The sequence below is a fragment of the Hippocampus zosterae genome, chromosome 5, assembly GCF_025434085.1.
Source record: "Hippocampus zosterae strain Florida chromosome 5, ASM2543408v3, whole genome shotgun sequence".
Classification (NCBI taxonomy): Eukaryota; Metazoa; Chordata; class Actinopteri; order Syngnathiformes; family Syngnathidae; genus Hippocampus; species Hippocampus zosterae.
The window spans coordinates 14,418,718-14,446,657 of NC_067455.1; the positions used below are offsets into that span (position 1 = coordinate 14,418,718).

Genomic DNA, 27,940 nt, shown 5'->3' on the forward strand with positions numbered 1-27,940 from the left:
ATGCTTTTTGTCGAGTGTGCCTGTTGTCAAAACGAGCCAGACAAGTTTTGATTTGAGCCACCGCGATAATTCCATGCACAAGGATAAATATGTCAAATAGGCAAGCACTGGCAATGACGTTATTATCAAACACTGCAAAGAATTAAGGGAGCCAGCTATCATAATTGTATGCTATTAACAGCTGGACAATTTTAGTAAAATATTTAATTGTGTTCAGTAATGATTTACAAACGCGAAAATTACATCATAGCATCAACACCTTAAATGCTATTTGTCACTCTAATCATGCACAATCCCTAAAGTGACTGTATCAGGGTGGCAGTCAGTCAACACGACCTAATGCTCATTTATGCATAATAGTGTATGTAAACATATTTTTTTGAAGATAACTGTTTTACCTTTTGTATTCATGTACACATTTTTAAACCGAAATGTAATATTATATGTCAGTATTTTATTTTCCTGAAATTCATATGATGGTATTTCATTAAAGTTAATTTGGGAATAAAAATACAAATTTCACTCGCATTCATACTGTCAGGTATATATAATCCATCTTTTAAAATAATAACTTGATTAATAATTAAAATGTGAACTCATTACAAATGTGATGCACTGTTGAAAATGAAATGGACATTGTTTTTGCACCTGTTCTTTTCTTTCTTACATTACTTGTGACAAACTATTATTTCTTTCTATTTAAGTCTGACAGAAAATGTATCCACACCATCAGTGGTTTTTTTTGTCTCTTCTGCATGTTTTTCTCTCTTTTTCTCTATTTCTTTGTCTGTCTTTGTTTCCTGTTCACTGTAGCTCATCTCTGAGTGTTGATAGATAAGAGCCCAGACTTGTTGAAGCAGCTTGTTTGAAGTCTTGCCAGTGGGGGGAAAAAAGTGGACTTAGAGCTCTTAAAACAGCAAAGCAGCATCAGGGATTTTCTCTTTTCTTTGACAAGAGCAGCTTAGTTTTTCATCCTTGGTTATATTGTATGCTGTCAGAAAGGTAAATACAGGTGAATGGGTGCAGATGCGGCTCTGGCTCATCTTTTTTCCGCATTAAATTTTGCTTATGCATGTTTATAATGCTGCAATTATTAAAACTGTTATCTCATGTAACTTTCAAATCGCATATGTGCATCAACAGGTATGGAATGAATATTCAAACTTCTCATTAGTAGTTTTCCACTCTTGAATAATATTAGTCCTGTAATTTGCAGCACTAACAAAACATCTATTTTATTTATTTTTGCCCATGTTTGCATCCACTTGAGCTGCTTTCTGCATTTCGTCATGAACTTACTAATCATTCACACCAGAGTTTCATTGTCTACAAAATTGTATTATTCTCCGTCGGGTCAAATTATTATTTATTTTCTTTTTTACGTATTCAGCTTTACCATTTAAAATACATTTGCATAATTATGAAAGATCAACGACCAAATTGGAAGCAGACTCATCGAGAAGTTTCTATCCGTTCATTATTATTATTATTATTTTACTTCCACAAGGATCTATCCCTCTCATCTACTATATTGCTGTCATGCCGTAAACATGAGTGTGTCCATTAAAAAGTAAGAGCAGCAGCCTTCAGGCTTGTCAGACAATGTGATGACATGCGGCTCCTGCTGAATGACAGCGGTGGAGATCAAAGTACTTCAGTGACCACCTGTGTGTGTGTGTCCACTTATCTTCACTCGTATGTGCAATAGGTACATATGATTTGCGTTGGAGCAAAATTGCAATCACATCATTTATTTAGTGCTGTATTATCCGATGGTGTTTTGCTACTGTATTTTCTTTTTTCTTTTCGGTGACATCGGTCAGCATTCTAGACTGAATCTAAATATGATGGTGTTTTTCTTGGACAGCATACATACATACTTGTATGCTGTCATACATAGCATACTTTGTGCATTGTATTTTTGTCTTTGCCATCTCTTATTTTTTTTAACTACAGTACCTTCCTCCAGATATGTTAGGGCTGATTTGTGTGTGTGTGTGAGTGTGTGTGTGTGTGTGTGTGTGTGTGTGTGTGTGTGTGTGTGTGTGTGTGTGTGTGTGTGTGTGTGTGTGTGTGTGTGTGTGTGTGTGTGTGTGTGTGTGTGTGTGTGTGTGTGTGTGTGTGTGTGTGTGTGTGCGTGTGTGCGTGTGTGCGTCCACGCGTGCGAGAGAGAGAGACAGACAGAAAACTAAAAAAACATGTTAATGGGTAAATGTGATGTTTCACCTTGAGGGTTAAACATTTTCGTGTACAATTATAGGATCCAAAAAAAAAAGAAACTGATGTCTAACTATCCTATACTGTACTGTGAATGATAAACTGCTTCCCCCAAAATCTTGTTGAAAGTATACGAAAGTGTTTGTTACCACGTCTGCCTTTATCACGTCACACGAAAATTGATGTGTGTTTTTGCACATTTGTTTCAACATCCATACTCTGACGAAGATGCCCATGCCTCATTGTAATTGCATTGTTTGGAGAGTGTTTTTGATGAAGACAAAACACGCCCTGACAGAAAGTCCTCAAGCTAACGTTGAGCTAAAACACTCCCGTTAGAATTAATTTGCCATCTCAGGGATAAACATTGCGCTGTATAGAATGGAGCGGCGTCACCTGTTATTTGGTTTTGGGTTTTTTTTTCCTATGGGGAAAGGGGAGTCATTTATTTGGATGAAGTACCTGGCAATTATTTGGCACATGGCTTCTATTAGCTCAGATGCTATCTGCCAAATTTAACTTCCACTTATCCTATTCATTTGATGTGTCATTTTCCATTATGTCAGTAATTTTTGCACTTACTTTATAAAAACATACTGCAGGGAGTCTTGACAACACAATTCCATACGTCCGCTCCGACAACACCAACTCAACTTGATTTTGGACGACACACAGTCTGAATGCTAATGCTAGGGCGGGGCCATTATGAAACAAATAATAATCATGACTATTTTGATTGTGATTGAAATCACATTTATTAAAACGATTTTCCATTGACATCAAAACTTACTATTTATTGAATGACTAAAACTCTACTCATTGATTTATGTCTATTTATCCCTGCCTGTCGAACACTTTATTCTTGAACACTATTATTTTTGTCAAGTACAAAATGAGATAGCGACAGCAGAATCAAATGCACACTTGCCATGCAAGCAAAATGATGCATTGAGGTTACTTTCATAATGTCGGGAGCTTTGGCTTTCGCACTGTGCTCTTCTGCACATGAGTAGTTTTTCTCAGTTTATAAAGTTTTAAAGATCGAGAAAAGCCAAAATCACCATAACATTTTTATCAATCATCCACCCCAAGCTAATGCTTTGGTAAAGTCGTACTTAGAGTAAATATTTATGTGATAAACACCTGGAGACCATGAATATGGCCAATGGAACGGCCAGAGGACATGGGTATATTGCAGTTGCCGCCACAAGTTCAGATGTGGGATGGGGGAGGCAAAAGAAACCAAGTTTCGACGTCTCATGTTTTAGTGAATAACATTTTCAGCCAAGTGTGGATCAAACAACGGAGGTCTTCGAGGGGACAGGGGCTAGTTTATTAATCTAATGTTGTATGAATTCATTTCCACTTGCGCTGACCTGTTTATGCCTATAGACCCCCATTGACATTAATGCATGAAGGCTCATGCTCATTAGGAAGCAAACGTATAGAGCTGGCAAAACCGCCATCAGCTGTTGTCGGCCACATAGGCCACATACACCACAGGCTAAAATGCCAGTTTACATGTTCTACCCTGTGGCCTGTATCGTATGTGAGAAGATGTAAAAATGGATTCTTTGAGACAAACAAGGTCACGACATCCTCACAGCACATTAAAAGCTCACAAAGACGGCTTGAACCTTTTTTATTTGTCGGTTAACATGCTTACTTGCATATAAACATAATATAATACCACTCTGTTTTTGGAATGGTCTAGCTGTATTAAAAAAAAAGAGTTTTTTGCTCAACTATTACTAGGCCCTGTGTTATAAACTTTTAATTCAACTCTGAATCGGCTCTTAGCTTCTATTTATAGCCTGTTAGAGAGTGTTTTATGTCCGAGTAACGATATATACAATATATATCCTGATTTTTAAGTTTTTTATTTGACTGGCATGAAATAATGCACTTTTACTCTTAACTTTTCTCCATGTATAAAACATATTTTATTCACAAAGCATAATAGCATGATTAAAACAAAAAAGAACACAACTCCAAAGTGTGTAAATAAAATTTAAAAAAAATACCATTCAAAATATTAGTTAGAGAGACCAGTTTTCAATGAATGTCCACTTTGGTTGTATCCATTGTAATGCAAACCCACCGGCTACCACAACACTAAAGTCTCATGAGAAGTGATGTTTGACAATGCTACTTTTGCACCACACGACCTGCCATCCGTATCACAAGCACACTGCACAAAGTCGAGTAAATGCAAATCGAGTCACTAGTGACCAGCATAACTGATCACAGTAACAGTCGCTTCTTTGGGGCAGATTTGGCCAAATCGTTAGGATCACTTGTCACCCTTGAGCAAGACCCGAACTACTCCTCGGGCACCAAAGCAGCCCCCTCGCTCTAGTGAATGTCACTGACAATATGTGTTCACCATGATGGGTCAAATGCATAAGTTAATTTCCGTGTGTGCACGCCACAAAGCAGATTTTTCATTGCTCTTCTACTTCTCTTGAGCATGTAACCCCTGTGCCCCACATTAGAGAGAGACGAATATTATTTTTTTCATGGCTGTTACGGAATGATGATTTTTAGTCTAAGAGGCCACTAACCTGAACCATTTGGTGTAAAAATATTTGTCAAGTGTGAATAAAACAAACTCCAACACTTTGTTTAAATGACATTAAGTGTGTTCATTCACAGCGTTTCAGATTTACAACACATTCATTTGCCATATTTCTCTTCAAATTCAAACAAAAAGTGCTATAAGCTCCTAGGCTCAGCAGCATGTCTTAGAAAATTCAATAAAACATCAACAAATAAATAGCTCCCTCCAGTAAATTGTTTTCCAAAATGTCAGTATTTCTGAAATCGCCATGATTCACATTGTTTTATCTTGAAACAAAAACAAAAAGTGCACGGAGTTCCAAGGCACAGCAGCATTTCTTGAGGCTTGAAATAACAGTAAAATCGTATAATAATAATCTTCCAGATTGTTGAAGAAAAAAAAGGCCGATGTCAAAATACTGTCTGTTAAAATGCCTAAATATCAGTGCGGAGAATTGGAAAAGACCCAACAGTTCACGCTTTTTCGTATGACCAGTGGCTTGATCATGAATTGATTAGTTATGCCTGGATATTGAAGTACAAGAATAATGTAATTGATTGGCGACTGTTGTTGTTTTGCCGTTATGGAGGGTATGTAAGTTTAACAACTGAGCTAACCCAATGCCCTGCACATTCATATAGTATATCCAATAGAGGGTGATATCATACAGGAAACATTTCAAAACTGTAACTTGGATCCGAGCTCCTAGTCTGGTTTATCTAGCTCTGCGGAGTGCGGATGCTTTACTTTTGTCTTGTCTGCCTGTTGGTTTGAAAGGCACAGCTGCACATTAGCAGTCTCGCCTCTGTCTGATTACTACCTGTTCCCTTTGATGAATGTTTGCCGTTTGTGGGGGTGTGCTCTCTGAGTCACTTTGAACCAGAAGATGCCCCACCTCCTCCCTCAGGATAAATCATTCGACACCATTGAATTGCTAATATCAACCGCATTTAAGAGTCGTTTGCTCCTTTAAGTCGTATCCTGCTGAATACAATATGACTTTTACTTGGGGGGGGTGGGGAATTTGGGCTTCCCCCTTCGGATAGTTGCTCTGTAGATATATGTGATGTTTTACATTGTCAAGGTGCCATTTATTGATTGTTGCACTTATGACAGCAATATAAGATGACATCAATTTGAACGACATGATGTGTGTTAATCCAAGTAAGATGTTTTATTGTTCTTGATTTAATTTCCTGTAATGATTTTGCAGATATGAGGCTTTTGCCCGACAGCGATGGCTTCCTGTCCCATGACAGAACGTTTCCAAGTTTTTCTATGCTTTGTTGACTTCACTCAATTTTACTATGTCCCACTAGGTTCTTTGTTTGTCGTGGCAAAATTCCGGATACAACTATCACATCATCCCATCTTGTAGTTTCTCCATCCCATTCCGTCCATGATGGCTTGAAACCGGCCATTGGCGTTGTCGTGTAAATGCAGCATTCGAATCTACAAAGCACTCCGCCGCAGGTGCTTGTCAGCTATTTGTCTTTATTGTCGCCTCTGTCCTTCTTGTTTTAAAAAAAATGTGTATTCAGCAAATATGTACTACATGTCCATTTTCACTTCAACTCTCGATGCCCCTTCTTTGTCACATCTTAATATGGGAGCCTACATGTCGTGCTGTCGTAGGCACAATGTCCATACATTGCCCAGTAAGGGTTTTTATTTTATTTATTTTTTTTTGTTCTGCCTGAACAGCCATGACACATTTATCTTCTCTTAGCCATGAGTGAGTGCCATATGTTATCCATTAGCATTTACAGGTATGTGAGCCCAGTTCATTTTCATCGAAGTGGTTTTATATTTAAATATACTGTCATTATGATTGAGGCAACCTATTTTTTAGCTTCCGCTCTTTTTCACATTCGACTTTGGATTCCTAGTAATGAATAGACTGTAAGTTGAGCTTTAGTATTGCTACACACACCAAAACAAGTTTGAGTTAAACAAAAGAAAAAGAAAAAAATCAAACATGAACAAGACAGCTTCCGTTGGAATGTTTTTAACCAACCCAATACATTGTTTAAAAATGGCATTTGGACGAAGACTAAAGTCGAGGCTTTTGTATTGCAATTACAGTGAAACTCCTCTACAACAAAATCATGTTTGCAGCAAGAAATCTTTCACAAGAGGGGGTTTTTCACTGTTGCAAATTTGGACTCAGATGTAAACACACACACACACAAACATATTTGTACTGTTTATTTTTATTCCAATAGTGCATAAGTATGAGCACACACTTATTTGACACTTCCGATAGTCAGAGTAGAAAAAAAAGGGAAAGAATTTGCGAAATTTACAATCAGCATTCACTTTCACTTACATCAATTTCTTGGATAATGTGTGTGAGTGCGAATGGTTATTCGTTTCTGTGTGCCCTGCGATTGGCTGGCAATCGATTCAGGGTGTCCCCCGCCTACTGCCCGAAGACAGCAGGGATAGGCTCCAGCACCCCCGCGACCCTAGTGAGGATCAAGCGGCTCGGAAGATGAATGAATGAATGTCTTTTATTTTGCTTCCTCCTTCTTTCGTTTTGATCACTTTTACCCTCTCTTCCAGCGTCAACGTGCTTCTTGTCTTAGCTGCTTGATATCCAAAAGTCCGTTTTGTAGCCATTTTAGCAATTCAGCGTTCATGCTGAGTCTGAATTCAAAGCCATCCATAACCTTGCGCCCCACTATCTGTCAGATCTTCTTCAAATCTCCATTCCCTCTCACTCACTCAGGTCCTCATCCTCCCTCCACCTTTTTCTACCCTCTGCCCGTCTCAGTACAATGGGGTGCAGAGCCTTCAGTCGCTCTGCCCCCAAACTCTGGAACTCACTTCCTCCCAACATTCGTAATATTGACTCTCTTTCCTTATTCAAAACCCAGCTCAAAACCCACCTATTCAGACTTGCCTACCCGCCTTAAATCTTTCTTTCTTTATTATTTTATCTATGTTTTACTATTGGTCTTGGCTGTACAGTGTCCTTGAGTGTTGTGAAAGGCGCTTACAAATGTGATTTATTATTATTATTATTATTATTGAATCTAACAATAACAAATACTTCCCGGACCCGGTAGCTTTTCTTTCCACTATATCACTGTCTCTAACTCGACCTCCCCTCGATCCCCACCCAAGACGGCGTTGCTCAGCTGACGTCATGCAATGAACTTTTAAAGCCAGCTACGGGACGCTTCGTAGTCCTCAATGGCCATAGTTCGCGCGATGGAACTCACCTTCTCTCTAATTAGTGATCCGGTTAGCGCAAGGTTTTTAGCATGATAACAAGTAAAGCATTCCAGGAAACGTTTGTTTATTTGACTGTTCGTCAAGCCATAAGCAATTTACTCTGAGCAGCTAATCGGATGCATTCCACTCCATCTTCCACGGATCTAGCTACAGCATCTAAACACATAGTGAGGTCCCTCTTGGCCAATCGGAGGCCAGGATGATGCTCGGTAAGCCAATGGCTGAGCAGCTATGAGTATGTTGCGTTCAGGGAAACTCGAAGCTGTGAACGAAATAAAAATCCTTCACTATGTAAACCAGTGTGGTGGTTGCTGTTGCCGTTTCCGAACGAAGCAGTAGAGGTCGCTGTTGGATTAGACTTCATTGTAGTGAATCTCTTCGTGAGGCAAGAGCACAGAAAAAGATTTTGGATAACGCAACAAGGGTTTTATTTCGTTGTATGGGAAAATGGTGTTAATGCATGAAGATTTTTTCACACTAGGGGGGGGGGGGGTTTCGCCCATGTGGGTTTCATTGCAGAGGAGTTTCACTGTATTGTATATTAAAAAATAAAACATTAAACCTATTGTGCAATATGAAATAGGAGCAAGTAGAACATGCAACCAATATCTTGTGGAGTTCTAATTGGAAGTTTGGCTTCTAAATTCTGGGTTTCTTGATTTTGATATCAAAATTGGAATGAGCCAGACTAAGGAACCATTCGAGGAAGTTTCATATTTAGACAACTTCAATCCAGCTTTGCCTCCGAAAAAAAATACAATCTTGTGATTAATGCCACACTGCAAAGTCAATGTGTTGTGTTTGATCTCAAGGCAGGAGGAGTCCTGTATAGGTTTGTGCCGCCAGCTACTTTGGGATTCATGGACAATTAGGAGTGAAACTGCAACAGAGTGAGCAACATCCAAATCTGTTCACATTTTTAATTGATACATTGGGGGATAACGGGTCTTCGTAACAACTTGATCTATGTAACGATAACCAATTCAATCCAAATATCTCAACAACTCCTGGAAGGAAGACACAACTATTGAAAGAACAAAAAAAAAAGTTTTACTCTGCCAATAATGAATTCAGAGCCATTTGCTTTAGGCACTCGAACATTCTACTGACACACTAACAATATTGATGCTTTTTCTTGCTGACCTGGCGAGAATGGCCGAAATGTCTCTCTGCATACACTACTATGGTCACCCCAAGCCTCCCACCTCCCTACAGGGAACTGTATTACGTGGGCTTCATGCCTCCCATACTCTCTGACCCATAGAGCACACGTGCTGTGCTATCAGGGCCTTTTAACCTAAAGTTCTCTCCACACTACACAATGTCCAAAACAATAAAATCCCTCCAGCTCTGCACTTGGTTTTGAAACTTTTCCTTTTCCCAAACTTGGATTGCTGGACAATCCTCTGAATTTTTACTGAAATTACTGATGGAAAATGAACCTTTTTAATTGCTCATCTTAAAAAATAAAAATAGTTGCACTTGGAATACCTGCTCAACAAGTGCTGGTTGCACAGGTGGAAATGATCACCTCTGAACAGTGAGACAGATGGGCAAACACCAAAAACTAACAAAAGACAGATGGGCAAACACAGAAAACTAACAAACATGGAGAAATTTTGGTAAGGCGCTCAAATTTTGACTCACAGCTATTTTTTGTAAACAATATATTGCACAATATGACCAACTTCCCATTAGAAACCTTCCGTGTCGTTTACGCAGTAAAAATTCAGTTTTTTGGTCGATGATCGCACCAGACGCAAATATTTGTGGCATCAATGAAGCCAACAAAATAAAAGGCTTTACCGTCGAGTAATTAATCTCTTTCCTCACATTTTGAATCCATATTTAATTTCTTCGTAAAAAACAGGAGAAGGGGAAGACCAATAGGGTACGCATCACAGATGATGTGCAGCCTTTTAACCCAGTCAAACGTTTGGCGGACGAGAGCCTTCCCTTATCCAAACAGCCGCCAGGATGGCCTTGTAACCCAGAGCTTGTTCCGCCCCCCCCCCATCCTTCCCTCACTTATCGAAACACATGCATACCGCATGTAATCTCTCCGACTAAGAAAACAACTAGGGGGCTAGCCTCCAATTGTAATCAGACATGTCCGCTAGATTGGCTTTCCTCTGCATGTATGATTTGCCGTCTTCAGGTGGGGCCTCCAGCAATCACAATCATACTCCTAGCGCCAAGGCATTATTTTCAGCCTCAATTATATAGATTCATGTGGAAGTATAGCTGTGTGCATTACACGTTCAATTCCATATTCTGCCCTTCGTTCTCCCTCAGACACACACTCAATCCAAGGCCTCCAGGCCCACACAGACATAATGGACAATCAGCCCTGACAATCACAGCCTACCTCTGATTGATGCAGCAGTTGCAAACACATAGGCGCTCTGATGCCAAAGGCTGGTTCCCCACAAGCTTGACGCACAATCACATCCACGCACGTTCACCCACTCCTATCATTCAATGAATAAATAAAAGGTGGATGTATCCCCCCCACACCCTCATATTATTAAACAGTGACTTAAGCCAGTCGTGCAGAGGAGAGTAACTCATGACAGGACCTTCCAGAACCAAATAAAATGGCAATTTTCCACCCCTCATCAAGACCTTGGCTCTACTTTGTTTTTAAAATGGGGCTGTGGTAAAATATACAACAAGCTCGGCAGAAGAAGATTCTTCTCTTATCAGATGAGATGATTATTTATTAATTTCTCCATTATGTAAGCCTCATGTGGCCTCAATGTTTATGAAAATGTTGCTTTTCAAATACATCTTAAAGCAGTTTGTCAAGTCTTTACCCAAAAAATAACAGCATTTGAAATATATATATATATATAAAAATCCTCATCTCACCCTTCGGGTGGTGTCCGTCCCTCTTTCAGCTCGGGTCCTCTACCAGAGGCCAGGAAGCTTGAGGGTTCTGCGCAGTATCCTTGCTGTTCCCAGCACTGCACATTTCTGGACTGAGATGTCCGATGTTGTTCCCGGGATCTGTTGAAACCACTCATCTAGTTTGGGGGTCACTGCCCCGAGTGCTCCGACCACCACAGGCACGACTGTCACCTTTACCTTCCATGCTCTCTCCAGCTCCTCTCTGAGCCCTTGGTATTTCTCGAGTTTCTCATGTTCCTTCTTCCTGATGTTTCCATCACTTGGGACTGCTACATCCACTACAACGGCTTTCCTCTGCCCTTTATCTATGATCACGATATCTGGTTGGTTCGCAATTACCATCTTGTCAGTCTGGATCTGGAAGTCCCACAGGATCTTCGCTCTGTCATTCTCCACCACCTTCGGAGGTGTTTCCCATTTTGACCTTGGGGTTTCCAGTCCATACTCCGCACAGATGTTTCGGTAGACTATGCCAGCCACCTGGTTATGGCGTTCCATGTAGGCTTTCCCTGCCAGCATCTTACACCCTGCAGTTATGTGTTGGATCGTCTCAGGTGCCTCTTTGCACAACCTACACCTTGGGTCTTGTCTGGTGTGGTATATCTGGGCCTCGATGGCTCTGGTGCTCAAGGCCTGCTCCTGAGCAGCCAGGATGAGTGCCTCTGTGCTGTCCTTCAGGCCAGCCCTCTCTAGCCACTGATAGGACTTCTTGAGATCAGCCACTTCAGTTATGGTCCGGTGGTACATCCCGTGTAGGGGCTTGTCCTCCCATGATGGTCCCTCTTCCAGCGCCTCATCTTCTGTTCCCCATTGTCTGAGACATTCTCTGAGTATGTCATCCGTTGGAGCCTTCTCCTTGATGTATTCATGGAGCTTGGATGTTTCATCCTGGACAGTGGCTCTCACACTCACTAGTCCCCGGCCTCCATCCTTTCGGCTTGCGTACAGTCTCAGGGTGCTGGATTTGGGATGGAACCCTCCATGCATGGTTAGGAGCTTTCAGGTCTTAACATCCGTGGTCTGAATCTCTTCCTTTGGTCACCTTATTATTCCTGCAGGGTATAGCTGTCCAAAGAATTTGGTTCAGAATCTTGAACCAAAGAATGAATCTTGTTCTGTTTTTGGTTCATTGTCTGTGAGTCCCCCTGAGAGAAAATAATAATAGAAAAGAGAAGTCAGAAAATTTAAAGTCGGCTTGCAAGACAGAGAAACTGATCGTCTCTCTGCATGGTGTCTTGTGTTATCATTCCTATTGGGCCTTTGAATCATATTTTCCCTGCCATTATATATTTGATTCAGAGCTATTTGAACTGAGTTTGCGAGGGTCAATCTCACATCCTATTTTTCACTTTAGTTTTCCACTTTAACTGCATTAACTGTACTGTATATCTCTCAACACAGTTTATTTTGGGAAGAGAGTAATTTTGCATCTATAGATCCACATATTCAAATACAAACATTTCTCTCGCATGTGGTCTGCTCACTAAAAGCGAGGCTGTATTTTGCCGCTTCAAAATGACAGTTCAACTCTGCCTTCGAGAAGCCACACAGGGCTCCAGATTTGTGCTCAGAGGTGTTGATTTTTATGTATGTAATAAATTAGCAGGAGAAAGGCCAATCACATTCCACACTGTTTTCACTGGGCTTGTGAGAATGTGTTACACAGTCGGCTGAACGTGTGCATAGGAGAGATAAAGACTAGATAATGAATTCAAGTGATGGGTGAAAAAATAAAAATGTGTGCATTACTCAGACAGAATTATGCATTGGTGGAGGTGCAGGATCTTTTTAGACCCTTTTTCCAGTCAAACAAGAGGTAGTTAAAAAAAAAGAGAGAAGAGGGCAGTGTAATCTTGGAGGAAACATACAAATTAGCTATAAATACAAAACAAATGTATATTTTGCTTAATTCCATTGATAAACATTGATCCATAAAGATATGTAGCATGATTATTTTATAATTACTATTATTATTTTAGGTTATTTATTTATTTTTATTTTTTTTAAGGTCACTCGAGTGGCCCGCGGAACACTCAAGCACCCTTGTAGCGCCATTGGAGTGAATAGAATCAAGTTTTTAAAAAATGAAATTGAATCGAATTGTGCTGTTGTGAATCGAAATTGAATCGATTCAGGGAATTTGTATCGATACCCAGCCCTATCTATACTAAGTTCATCAGCGTTCCATTGTTTGTATGCAATGTCACTGCTTCCACACCCACCTCCCACGTAAATTGATTGCAGCAGCCCAACTGCCGTTCCGTATGGGCTTTCATTATTCTGTTTGCATCGCTTAAAAAGCCAACAAGGTGGCAAGGGATTTCGGATGCGGTTTGAGTGACTTGCTCCCTTATTTATGACACAGATAAAAAAAAAACATTTGAGTGACTTGCTCCTTTATTTATGACACAGATTAAAAAAAAAACATTGATTACAAATTCAAAGCCACGGTGCTGTCATTACCCATGTTATGATGTGGATTAATTAGCAATTAAACTCATGATCCCATAAATCTGTTGCGGATCTGCCATGCACCGTGGGATGTCGTCTTCTGGATGTTGATGCAAATTAAAACTCCCTGTGCATAGACATGCTGCTTGGTGGCCTGCGAGTCAACTGATTGAGTAAACACGAATCCAAACATGGTCAGTCTGTAGCAGGAAGCACCCTAGCAAAGACAAACTTAAATTATTTTGCATGCAAACACACAGCAGTCACTGCGTAATTGACACGGGAAGCTCACCAACTTTTGATTTGCCGCAAACGTATTTCCATACATGTCGTTGCCAATGCAGGGATCTGTCCATGCATGCTAATCCCATTCGCACATACACTAAGCCAAGATCATTCCTGCTTGCTGCTTATTTAGGTGGTGATTGGTTATTATTAAGGCAGGCCGATGCACACTCACACGTATCATGGACATCTCAGTCTCCACCAAAATCTTTAAATCTCAGTACAACATTGATGGGTTAAAAATGAAAGGTCTTAGACTGGTCACCCACTGCTCATCTGGATGATTTAAAAATACAAATAACCAGCCTTATACTTACATTACTCTGTGTACGAAGACAATATGCACTTAAGTCGACAAGGTTTCTTCAGATGATCAGAAAACAAAGTACTCCGTCTCACGAGCTACGGAAGTCCCACAAAGAAAAAAAAAACATCTGCCTCCAATCCGAAGTAGCAAATATCCAAATGTTTGCCTTGCGTTAATCACGTTCAAAGGGTTTGTATCCTCTGAAATGTGCTTTGTTTGCTAAAGTGTGTGATGTATTTAGGCTTTTGGAGCCTGTTTGCATGCTTGTGCAGGTGGTGGCTGTGTTGGAACACACACATTGCAACGTTACGGACAGCCCAGAGATTGAAGGGCTTGTGCCACAAGACTCAAAGGGGAAAGTAGGAAGTAGGCGGCAGATGTGTGCGGAAATGCATATTTTCACAGCCTTACTTCTAAGGCCTTACAAAGACAGATTGCTTGGAAAGTGATCAATCAGCTCAGTTTTCAAGTATACAGCTCCTTACAAACAGTATCAAAATGCAACATGTGGTCATTTGGCCTGCAGGACATTTTATACCCCACCACTTAAAAAAAGTATATATTTTTTTTGCTGCTTAATTTAATGTGTTCGGTGCAGTCAAAAATTGTCTAGTTTTTATGGTGAGTCTCTGAGTGTCAACAGCATGTGCACTGTTCTGCCAGATCAGGCTTTAGCAACATGACAGCCTGAAGATCCAACCGTAAAAGCACCCACAGAAATGGATGCTTAATATATTTGGGTGAAAATAGGTTGAAAACAAATCTTAATCTGTCAAAGACTGTTCAGGGGGGGGGGGGGGGCATAGGGGCAGGGGGGGGTTGGGGGGTTAGTGTTGTTGGCTATATCTTGCATTAAAGTTGTTTCATCTGCAGGATCCAGTCCCAGAATGATTCTTTCATTTTGGTGATAATTTAATATATTTCTTAATTTAAAAAAAAGAGAGAGACTTCAAGTGGTTTGTGCAGAGTGGGTTGTAAAAAATGATTGCTACCTATACTACGGATGATAAAATTGCGAATCATAATGCTATTTATCTAATTTGTCCGATTTTTCTAAAGGAAGGGACAACACTTTGAACAGCTTTTTTTTCTGAAATTGCCATAGATAGGTGAGCAGAGGACTATTTGTATTTTCAAACAGTGTCCTTTAAATCTGCAGTTCTATTTCAATTGTGACCAGACAAAACGGCAGTTTCCAGGTGGGTCAGTAAGGTCAGCACCAAGGGAACTGTTTCGGATCTGAGCTCTGATCTGATGGGATGCAAAATTGATGGCGTTTGAGTGTGAGGGTTGCTCGGCGTGTTGATGCTCTCAGGGACTCAGTCACTAAGGAATCAATTCGTACTTGGAGCTCGATATTCCCAAGGAATCACTGGGGCGGATTTTGTTCATGGACCAAAACTTGGACCTTTAAAAGAATTCAGATTCAACAGAAGCTCACCCAGGACTATAGGGACAAAAGAGAAGAGAAGAACTGGGACTTTTTTGATTTGTGGTTCTCAGACAAAGCTCACTTTGTCCTCTCTGGTCATGTGAACAGCAAAAACTGTATTTTGCTTGTCACTGAGAGTTTCGCACGCTCCATGCAGGGGTGGCTCAGGCACCACGGTGGACATCTGGAGCACAAATGGGAAAGGCGATAAAATTTAGACCACATGACTGAATTGTTATCAAATGAAATTAATTTGTGTGACAAATAAAGCGATTGCATCATCTGTTGTAGAAATAGCAGGTAAATTTCACATTTGCTGTCATTTTCGGTCACTCTATATTTTGATTCTTTATGGCGTGAAAAGAAAAGCACCGGAGAAAGAAGCGATGTCCGCACGGCTTCACGCGGGCTGTCTCTCTTTCACTTAAAACCAAGGAATGGGCGTGTGCAGTGGAGTTCCTTGCCACATGGCTTAAGAAACACCTTCATTTGTCGACCAATCACATGACAGTGATGACCCCCGGCCATGCTGGACCGGCGTTTCAGAGGCATAACACCCACACAGCTCCGGAAAAAAAAAATGCAATGGAAAAGCAACCACGCAGGGTGCAACTACCGTTGGGCACAACCGATACAATGGAAAGGGGCCTAACAGGAACACGTTTCATTAGTTTGTTCAATTCACTTCCAGGCTAGCAGTCATTCATGAACTGCCTCCAATATGTTGCTCTTCATCTACACACCACAGACCCAAGTAGTGTGTACATCTGTTTTTGCCGTATGATCTTTATGAGAGCCTTTCACCATCTGGGTTGGCTTAATGCCTCTTAAAGAGGCAAAAAGAAGACAAATTGAAGCAGTATTGTGAAAATGCAAAATAGGCGGATTACCTAACTAGTTGATGCGAGAGAAAATTAACTTTATCACAAAAACATTCATTTTCTTTGAGAAAACCATCTTAAGAGCCCCATAGTAATTGTTGTCTCTTTTACGATGTATACATTTTTCATTTCCGTTGTTGTGACATACTTTTCATGTTTTGCAAGGCCCTTGTGTGCTTTTGCACAGTTCTCACATCATGATTGTATTTCTTGACTCTTTAAAGTACACTGAATGGCTCAGTCGAAAGAATTGTGCATCACAAGGCGAAGCGGCCTTGCTGCCTTGCCTTGATTTATCCTGAATGGGCCTTTTCTGTATTTAATTTGCAGCCTTGCTTTTTTCCATTCTCCTTTCATTCATTTTTTAACCATTTCTGAGGGATGGGGATGAATACTGCGGAAAAGTCTGAAGCAAGCCACCCAAACTGAAGTGGCTCAGGAGCCTTGAGATTGTAATTAAATATTGCGGTGCAATGAAAACTGAAGAGAGAAACGTTGAATGAATTGACATTGCGATGAGCACAAACATACGGTGTAATCAAGTTATCTTGTGTGGATTCAAGTGAAGTTTGAATGCCTGTGTAAAATGTGAGCGCAAAACACAAAAGCAAATGTGTTGGTGCCAGTCAGTCAAACCAATGGCTTGGGAGACTTGGAAGACATGTTGAAATTAAAGAAGACAAAAAAAAATTTTTTTGAGTGTTAGTCTGATTGACATTTCTTTTTTTGGACAGTGCAGGCAATATACCATTTTCCTTTTATGTCTGTGTGTAGGTTGGGGAGAGACAACGCGTCTTGGTGACTGAAGAATCCTTTGATACCCAATATTATGTGGCTCACAACAAGTTCTATGAGCAGGTAAGACATTTAACAATTTAAAATGTTGCTCTTGATCAAGCTACCATAAGTAAGCTTTTTTTGTGGAATATCTTCAGTGTTGGAAGAAGCTTCACTTATAAGTGATTACTGTTTTTTTCTTTAATTGATTTTATTTTATTCATGCTACTAATTTGTTCTTCACGCTGAACACATCAGATGAGGGGCTTTGTTCTGCACGTCACGTGAGTTCTCACATGAAGGTGCCACTACCCGCAGCTTCTTAAGCTCTCTATCTACCAAATAAAGTAGCTTAGCTGGAATATCACTGACGCTCTCTCAAATGTGCACCAGCACCCTACGGTGGTCACAAGAGCATTTGGCAGCAATGACTTTTTTTTTTCCTTCAAATGTATGAACATCAGCCCTAAAGACATGAACATTCCATCCAACACACACACAGCTGTTCAGCGAACGTGGCTTCAAAGAACCTCTCTGAACCTGTGAAAAATTAACTTTAAAACATCTTCAAATAAATCAATTTCCACCGCACTTTAACTTTCATCAGAAACATGTTTGAAGTTGTGCTTTTTATTAGCAGGGAGGGCAGCGGATGGCAATATTTTTTCCGCCTCCTTCCTTGCTCCCTCCCGACTGCTCCCTTCCCGCCCACCCCCTCAGCACCTACTGTACTTTTTTGCATGCTATGAACTCAGGTTGCACGTTTCACGCCCCATGCATTTGTTGTGCGTTCGCACACTTCACACAGGTGCATGAGTGCTCATGTGGGCATGTGTGTCGTGTGCATGCGTTGATTCTTCAAGAGAAAGGGGTTCCTTTTGTTGAGAGAGGCTTGTCAAAATCAATCATTTGATTTGTATGGATTTCCAATGCATGTTTCCAATGATAAATAATAGTAATTGAATTCATCCATTCTCTGTCAAAACTGTGACTTAAGAGTGCCAGCATGCGAGCTTTTGAGTTCCTTGGTCTTTTTTTTTCTTTTGTACTTTGTGTTGTAAACTGATGAGTGAGCTTCAGCTACACCGACGCTCAAGTCGTGAGGGGGAAAAGGACGGCTACTGACGCCAATGCACTTTTAGGTGCTTTGTAAAAAAGCTTGAGTGGTGCTGTAAATGGCCAACCAGAGCCAATGCCACAAGGCACACATCAACACACAAATATGTTTGTCATGATTAAAAAATAAATAAATAAAAATGCACCAAATACCTGTTTCCAACACCAGAATTGACAGCAAGACCAGCCTTCCGAGTCTGTATTTCCAATGCAAGATCTCACAATGGAGAGATTCCAGCTCATTTTAAATGTGTTAATCATGTGTTAATACAAACACGCCGGTCTATATGCATAACATAGTACTTAATTCATAAATTGAGCTTTTATTTAGGAGAGAGTAAATTAAAATTAGATAAGTTTGAAAATATTTTACATTTGAAAAAAAAATCCCAATTAACCACCAAACAAAAACAGTAAAAAGTATGATTATAACAAGGAGCCTGGGCTGAATGTAGTCACTAAGGTATTGAGTGTGAAATCTGGGCTTTTGTAATTGAATACAAAGCTGAGATATTTGCAGGGAGCGCAGTGACTTATTCTGTTGGATGAAGGGCAGCAGCGTGATGCACCAGTTGATTGTACCTTATGGCATCCAATGGAGAGATTTGAGTTTTTTGCCTTTCACTACACTGCCCTGGCATATTTAGAAAAAAATATATATTCCTGATTTGTTGTGTGTTTAAATATTGTCATAGTATATTCCCTTTCTAATTTTGGAAAACTTTTATTTGCTTTGCTTCTGAATGGCGTTAACACGTGCATTTGTAAATGCTTAGGTGTTGTGACTTTGCTTGTGTGAAGCACGTTGAGTTAACTCGTCTTGGAAGTGTGCTCGAAATGTATATTTAAGAATTCATGTTCCTAAGAACCAACGGGACCCATGCAAACCGAACTAAAACCGTCGAACCAAAGCATTGAAACGGTTTTCAGAAGCCCTTCCATCTCTTGTGTGCGTGTGAGTGCCTACTTGCCCAGTGGGAAGCAAAGGCGACTGACAGTAGAGGGTACAAATCAGCCTGATGGAAGGTTGATGACGTTTGGGAGCAAAGGAGCATGTAAATGACCCATTATCGAGTCCGGAAAATGACTTTTGTGTCCATTTCATTTATCAAACGATAATTCCATATAGTTATAATGATATCATGACAGGCTAACACACGAACACAACTGTGTGTGAGTGAAAGCGTGTGCGCGCGCATATGAGTGTGGGACTGCTATTTCATTGGAAGCATGCAAGAAAAGAATGTGGTGGTTTATCGGAGTCTGGGAAGGATTAATGGGTATGAGCTTTGTCACCAATTCAAAAGTTCAGAAGTCAAGTTACCAGAGTACTCTTACATAACATTGTACTTTAGTTAAATGTCATAACTGCAACTGGGCAAATCGCCCTTGTTAATTGTAAATTGTAATTGTTTGTAACTGTAACTGTGATGATTGTGTTTTGCTCCAACTGATACCTGTTTGACAACATGGAACACAAAAGGGAGTCAAATTTTAAGAGCGATTCCAAACTGTTTAACCTTCTTGAGTCTCCGCAATATCTCTGAAGCGGCATGTACTCTATACAGACTCTGAATTTGAATTATCTGGCGTTGTCACATTTGTAATCCTTCCAAAATGTTATATAAAGCAACACAAAATGCCAACGTTTGAACTGATATCATCAGAGTCATCGTGTGAGGCGTCATCATTTCAGGCAGGGCCACAGCGCTTTCTATATCAGTTGTTATTTGTTATACTTGTTTTTGGTGTCTGGATGAAGTAAAGGTGTATTTTACATTCGTTCATACATTCATTTTGGGTTTTCTCCGGGCCCTCCGGTTTCCTCCCACATTCCAAAAACATGCATGGCATGTCCCTAGGTGTGAGTGTAAGCACGAATGGTTGTTCGTTTCTGTGTGCGCTTCGATTGGCTGGCAACCTGCTCAGGGTTCACACAGGAAGGCCCGAGCCCAAATTTGATCCACCAACCTCAGGACTTTGAGGCGGATGCACTAAGAACTTGTTTGCCTTGTTAATTATTGTACATTTTATAAGTCAAAGTAAGAAGACGTTCCGCCGGATGACTAAATCTGTCACTAGGAACATGAAAGAAAACATAGGACTGCTGAACTCTGAGAAATGGGTCCATTGTGGGAGCGAGCAAGGAGAGGCCAAGGGTCAACTGGGAGGAGCAGTGGAGGCAATGAAATGGATGTGCAAAGTTGCTGCGTGGGTTGACGAAGGGAAGGTTGCAAAGGGAGTGTGAACAAATCACTCGGTCTCACTTTAACCTTTAACACACACACACACACACACACACACACACACACAAACTGTGGTGAGCAGCAGGTGTGATGATTAGGGAGGTGTGGCGCTGGCAGGCAGACGCCACGGCCTCGTTTGCCCTGCCGATCATATTCCAGCCACTGGATAAAGACTGACAGATTAGCACTGAGCCGAGCATAAATGTGCCACCACAGCGGTAACATTTCAGCTTCATCATTTCACTTCTTCTTCTCTGCTACTCTACATAGCAGCATCTACAGCACACAACTTTATGTATTGGGAAACGAGTGAGTACTAGATGAAACACTCCATTGAAATTACATTTGAAAATAGTGGAATAAGATGCAAGCACAATGCTATCGTTTTAAACCTACACAAGCTAAAGTATCCCACACAGCTCTTTCCATATCTTACAAGTCCATTTTCATTTATTCTGCGATCAAGCTGGCATTTAAAAGCCAAATTTGGTTTTGGGAGAAACGGTTGGAGTCAATTGCAGATGAAATTGAATTGAAAATGTACGTTGTAATTGTGTCGTGAGAATATTTTTTTGTCCATACATCCATAAAAACGGTTTTGAGGTCACAGTCACCTGAAGGTATGATACCTCCTATTTGCCAAATTCATCCAAGATAGCCAATAAAATATTCCCTTCAAGTCAGAAGTAGAGAACTGTCCACAATTACTTTTAAATAGATAATCACCATTGATCGATTGTTTACAATATGTGTTTTACAGGTACTGGTTCCCAAGAGGTTCGAGTTCAAAGGGAAAATGATTGAAGTAGACATCTACGAGGCAGGAAAACACTTCCTGAAAGGACGACCAGTGGAAGACACAAAACCTTTCACGCCCTCCATTGCTGCTCCACTTCAAAAAGGAGAAGTGTCTGGCTTGATGAAGGTAAACCCATTCATGCGCACACAATAAATACATACTTTCAATGTTAGTTGACATTTTTTGTACTTCAGCAATCAAATCTGAGATGTTATCAAGTACTTCTTTCCCTACGATTGCATATTGTGTTCAGCTTTGAATTTTAGCTTCAATTAAATTGTGTATAACGAGGAGGTTGCTCCAGCTCCCGTTACTCTATAGATCCTTACGGGCTCATAAATTCAGGTGATTCGAGCAGGCACAACAGTGAGGTGCAAATAAAAACAAGTCGTGTACACATATTTGCGTCCTCCACGCACAAAAAGCCAATGTGTCAGTGGTAAGTCATCTAAGATAAGCGATGACTGGATAAACCGGCACACACACGTGCACGCACACTGGCTGACTGACACACGTGCCTGGACTTGCACAGACACGCACAAACACCATGTTAATGTATCTGTTTCAGTGCATGTTATTTTTCACTGTGACGAGCTGTAGCTTATAGCTCAGGACATTGAGCCACAGAGCAGAATATGATACACTTTCTAATTTCACACTCCATCAACCTTTACTGCCAGACAGCCAGAGAAGGAAGGCAGAGAACAGAGGCAAAGGGGTCGCAGCGATCAAGGGAAGACAAGTCGCGAGAGAAAGTGAAAGGGAAATGGATGGCAGAATGAAACAGGGAATCGAGCGAAGGGATTCACATTAAGGCGACTGACATGTCACTCTGCAATGAAAAGTTCAGGGGTAAAGACCTTTGAAAGTTGCCTCATAAAGTCATTCACCCCATCCAGCGCACACCCCCCCCCCCCATTATTTTCATCTACACATACCCTCTTTGAACATATTTATATTTATTTAGCAATTTAGCATATGCTATTTTTGTTGATGGATGGATGGAGAGAGGGAAGGAGAGAGAGAAATACACAACTAACATGAAATAAGGATATTTGGCTTTCAGGTGAAATTTAATGGTATTGCTGATTATGATCATCTTTGAATTATTTTATTTTTTTTTGCCATGAAAATTATGTTCACAAGATGTCAATCCTAAAATGATACATAAATCATCTTAGAATCAGTGATACAATGTGACTCCCGACAGTATATACGGCATTTACTTTTCATTAGGCCACTAATGGCCGATGCAGCATCACTCGGTGACGTTTTACCCATGCCCAAAAATATTAGAAAAAGATATACTAAAAACAGTATCATGTGATATCTTCTGTTATTCACTACTACATAGTTCTCCATGTTCGCATATGCTTTTAGTAATTATTTTCAAACAGGTATAATGTATTTAAATACAAATGTATGATTTCAACTTGAGTTTGGATTTTAATTCTGAACACAACTCCTTCATTCCAGTGAAAAACCAAGGTTTCAGAGCGACAACAGCACCTGGAAATTTAGCTCTTCTTTGTTCTCGATCTGCCTCTCGTAGCCGTCTGTCAAACCTTCATTCACAGAAAAAGCACTTTTCCCATGGAAAGGCGAAGGACAGAAATGAGTCTTTTAGTGGGACACAATAGCAGAGAAAGCACTCAGCAGCACAGTAAAGGTGGAAAAAAATGAGAAAGTATCTTCACCAGTCCTCATCCTCAGATGAAATTAAATGATAGAAAGGGAGGGGGAGAGAAAAACGGAAGCAAGAAAGAAAGAGGGCAAGGTAGATGTGGAGAGATCAGGAGACGGCAAAGGCAGCATGAGTGCCATCTCATAGTAATCAGGTCTTTTCACAGCATACTTTCTCAAGGAGACCCAGAGAATGGATGAGAGGGGAAAAACAGCTCGGGTCCCTCCGCAAGGCAGCAAATTGACAGTTGCTACGAACGACATAAAAAGAAGAAGAGGGAGGTAAAAATAGGCTCGTCAAAAACTTTTTTTCCATGATAACCAATGACAAAATGTAAAAGACTGACGATATACAGTACGTGCTCGACTATTAGCTTTTTTGGCCGTTCCTGTCATCAGGGACATGGAAAGTATTTTCTTGTTTCTTTGCATCTTTCGTTAAATGGCACATTTCTTCTTATTCACTAGCATCATCTTTTTTTTTAATCAAATGGCCTGGTTATTAATTTTTACCAATACAGTATGTATACAGTCAAACCTCGGTTTTCGAACGTCTCGGTTCTTGACCAATTCGGTTTTCGACCAAAAATTTATAGTTTTTTATGCCTCAGATGAGGAATAAATTTCGGTTCTCGAACAAACTGAGCGCACTTGAATGCGCAACTTGACTCCTCTCTCCTTCCTTACATGAGGAAGTGACGCTTCCTCGTGTCGCTTTCCATTGTGAGCAGGCGTCTTCATGAACTTTTTTTTTAAAGAGCGTGGTTTCGGTTTTCGAACAATTCGTGTTTTGTTTTTTCGTTCTTCTCGTTAATTCAGTCAGTTGAGTTTGGACGTATTTGATATAAGATGCACGAGGAGCTATGAAGGCAATACAATACAATACATGCTGATTTATATAGCGCTTTCACAACAGCGGCAGTGTTGAAATGACAGCGGCTTTTGCCTTAACTGTCGCTTCTATTACCTTGTCTCATCTTCTGGGCGATTGCTAGCCATCCCGCCGCACACGGCCCTTTGCATACACGTGACACACTTAATAACCTCAAAATTAGGTATACCTGTACTATAAACGGATATTCATTACAAGAACAAAAAAATCTGCCTTGACAAACTTTATTTCTCACTAACTAAAACTGTATTGTGTACAATATTTTGAACCTCTAATGTAGAAAAAGACAGTCTACCCATCCCAACACCCGACGACTCCACCTTATTCAGGCCCACTGCCTAGTGTGCCTACCAGATCGATGAATTCTATATGGAGTTAACGCTGGCTTTGAGCAAAATCTTTTCTCGAATGAAGCACTTGCTTGACACACAAATAACATTCAAAGTGTACGTTTTGTAAGTGCAGGTGTACCTCTGTTTCATACAACTCAAGTTTGTTGCTTGATGTCACACAATGTCATGTGTTGACAAAAAAACAATCAAAACGGTTATCGCTTGCTCATCTATTTATAACCGTTTTTTTTTTCCTTCTGAGAAATGTCACAAGGCTGCAGTTGGCCTCTGTCTGACTGTTGTCTTTCACAGTAAATGACTTGTTTGGTCTTCAAAACAGCAGGCAGAGCTATTTCAAGCGTTTCACTTGGCATGTCAAATTTTATTACATGGCCTGTGGTTTGAGGAACCAAAATTGCATTAATAGAGAAATTATTACACCATCAAAATCCTGGCTGTCTGCTTTTCAGTGTTTTAACCACATATGCCAACCGGAATGACACACTTTCATTCTGTTGTGTTTATTTCACATCAATACGCGTTGTCTGCCCTTTTCTTTGAGCTTGACTTTAAACAAATCTGAGCAATATGTATAAATAGCCCGGAACACAGTCCTCAGTTGCGGAGAAACATTGTTGAGTCATTAAGTAATGTGTTTTTCTTTTTCATTCTTAGACTAAAAAGTGACTTACCTATATGTCTGTGTGCCTCCTCAATAAACCTAAAGCCACACACAATATTTTCATCCTGCAGGGTATTCGCAATTTTGGAATGTGATTGTGTTCAAGAACAAAAGTAGCATTTTACTTGCTACTTGCAAATAGACAAGTAGCAGTACAGCCTGTAAAAAAAAAATAAAATAAAATATTAATTATGTGACTGTCATTGAGGAATTAGCAGTGGACTAGTGTCTGTGATTACGTCTCATCAAGTATACATCTTCTTTTCTGCTTTATTAAATCACTCCTGGAAGTACCCCAATGTTCAAAACTTGCCCCTGTGTATTCCCAGTCAGGAAATGCTGGAGGCTTTGCAACATCATCATATCTGTCTCAATGTCAGTCATTTTCGGAGACACACTTGTGAAATATGATCCGCCCACCTTCCCAGCGGCTAAAAAAAAAAAAAAAAAAAAAACACCTGAACACCGAATCACCAAACACTTGTTTGGCAAATAGCTTGTACTCACAGGTTACTGACGGTCAAATGTACTAGCTTGGAAAGAATACTACAACTACAGGAACAGGAGAGATAGGAGCCGGACCGCTATTGTGTAGACTCGCAAGCAGGCTTTAAGTCTTGTCCAACAATGTCCATATGTATGTGTGTCTCCAAACAGGATGTCTTGAAAGTAATCGTAACTCGGGTCGGCATGCTTTACCCCAGTGCTTAAAGCATCTGCTATATTTCCTGTTATAGTGGCTGTCATGTGCCCAGCATGTGTTTGCACGGGCCTCAATTACACAAATGGGTTCCACTGTAATTCATTGAGGCGACCATAAAAACATTGTATGAAGTCCATCTGTATGCTTGCTTCTGGCTGTGCTAATTGTCTAAGGAGCCTATTTTTGACAACGCATTGGAGTCTGCTGGTATTGTCTCGCTGCCCAAAAGTTTGTATTTTTTACAATACAATACATGCTGATTTATATAGCGCTTTCACAACAGCGGCAGCTGTAACAAAGCGCTTTACAAAACAGTTAACATAAAGTAAAACAATAAACACAACACATAACATAAAACACGGACAGTCGTGCAGTCCTAACCACTTTTCCGCTTTGTTGTTTGAAGCAGTTTGAGATGAAAGAGGAGAGAATCAAAGTGTCCTTTAACCAGTGGATCAGAGACATCATGCTCAAAATGTGCACACGTCGGCTACAAGCTAAGTTTCAAAGTCAACAAGAAGCTGTACCATCCATTGACGAAAAAAGAGATTGGTTCACTTCTCCTGTCCCATGGAAATCCATTTCAATTCCAAGCGGCGACTCACGGTTCCAAATACGCATCGGCGCTCTTCGCCAACGCTCCTCTCTCCTCATCCTCAACTTCAGCGGCCATCCATCCAGCCGCACCAACGCCAACTGTCCAACAGCGCCGACATAGCCACTGAACAAATCGGGGTTGTGAAAAATGCTGCCCATTACTGGCGCAAAAAACACAAGCGCCCCAGGTCTGTCCAGCACCGACAGTCAATGGCGCCGACATTCCTCCCAATCAAAGTCACCTGTTTCGTCACACAGCGTCGTCTTCATATTTTACCGGATTAGTGTTAAGCATGGAGTTGGCATTTTCTACTTTTATTTTGGGTATACTGGCCTCCTTCCACATTCCAAAATCACATGAAGTTCATTTCTTCTTCTACTTGCGTCAATTCAGTTGTGTGCCCTGCAACTGGCTCGTGATCAGTCCAGCGCGTCCGCCGCATCTTGCCCAGTCAGCTAGATTAGGCTCCAATTACCCGTGAACCTAATGAGGACAAGCTCTATAGAAAATGGATGGATGGATTTTACACCAGGATGTCCTTAACAGCTGAAGGGAAGCTTGAATGGTTTTGCATGCATCCATTGCATATGTCACGGACTTATCTTAGCCCACATTTTCTGGGGTGGGATTTGCTTACAGAATAAAAATAAACTAATCTTGGGTCAATTCCATTTTCTTGACACTCCCATAATATTGTGGTCCTGTCATATTTGTAACTAATCCGGTCATGCGATAGTCGCTTTCACTGTCCCATTTTTACATAATTCCCATTTTATGAAATTTCGCTGGACTAGACATGGGTACTTTTCAAATGGACAAGCGTGCTCTGTGCTCATGAAAGCATAGCCTTGCTTTGTGAATAACCAAAGGCATTGTGACAAATCTGCATTCACAGGAACGTGTTCTTGATTAGTTATGAATTTGTAAGTTCTGCACCCCAGGCAAAAAGAACAACTATTTCTGTTACTCTTTACTCTGTGTTCAACTGACTTGTTGACAACATTCTTTTGCTGGTTTGGAGGCGTGAACATCCAATACGACTGTCAAATAGTGGACATGGAATCGAGATCCTAATACTCGATTTAATACATACTTTGAATACATTGATTTATTGGGGAGGGGGATTCCAATGATTTTTATTTTCTGGCCAAGAATGCATCCATCCATCCCTCCATCCATTTTCCAATCTACTTCTCCTTACAAGTTTCGCAAGCGTGTTGCCAGACAATCACAGGAGACCAAAAAAAAAACATTCATGCTCACAATCACACCTAAGGACAATTTATAGTGTTCAGTCCACCCACCGTGCAAGTTTTGGGAATGTGGGAGGAAACGGGAGAACCCGGCGAAAACTCGCGCAGGCATGAGGAGAACATGCAAACTCCACCCTCTAGAAGGCCGGAGCCGGAATCGAACCCAGCACCTCTGCTCTGTGAAGCGGGCATGCTAACCAGACGTGCTAACCAGTCGTCCACCGTGGTGCCCTAAAGAAGATATTCTCATTTCAAGTAGAAAACCGACATCGTCAATATAGTTAGTTTCCTTTTATCAAACTCGCCAAAGAAATGGAAAGTAGGTATAATGGGAGTAGACAGACTGAAAGTATGAAGAATGGTCCCTTCCTGAACATCCCCACTTAGACTGAAAACTAACTCAGTTTTGCCTAGTTTTTCGACCTCGCCATAAAATTTGAAGAACTGCATTTTTTAGGTGGAATTTTGAAGAAAGACCAAATTAAATCAAATGTGGGCTCATCTGTGGTGTCACCTTCTTTTGGCGTTGCGTCGGTATGTGACTCCTCCATTGAACACGTTGCCACATGTAATTCA

At 40.6% G+C, this 27,940-nt stretch overlaps 2 protein-coding genes across 2 annotated transcripts in view; one reads left to right on the forward strand and one right to left on the reverse strand.

The window, feature by feature from the left end:
- The window catches only part of LOC127600853 (F-actin-uncapping protein LRRC16A-like), a 692,893-nt gene that overhangs the window by 434,090 nt on the left and 230,863 nt on the right, over positions 1-27,940 (reverse strand). The gene's annotated exons all lie outside the window — the stretch shown is intronic.
- cdkal1 (CDK5 regulatory subunit associated protein 1-like 1) overlaps positions 1-27,940 on the forward strand; it is a 183,149-nt gene that overhangs the window by 149,800 nt on the left and 5,409 nt on the right. Inside the window, exons 13-14 of the mRNA XM_052065753.1 lie at positions 17,058-17,141; positions 21,183-21,347. Coding sequence (XP_051921713.1) covers positions 17,058-17,141; positions 21,183-21,347 — 249 coding nt within the window. The remainder of the gene's footprint in view (positions 1-17,057; positions 17,142-21,182; positions 21,348-27,940) is intronic.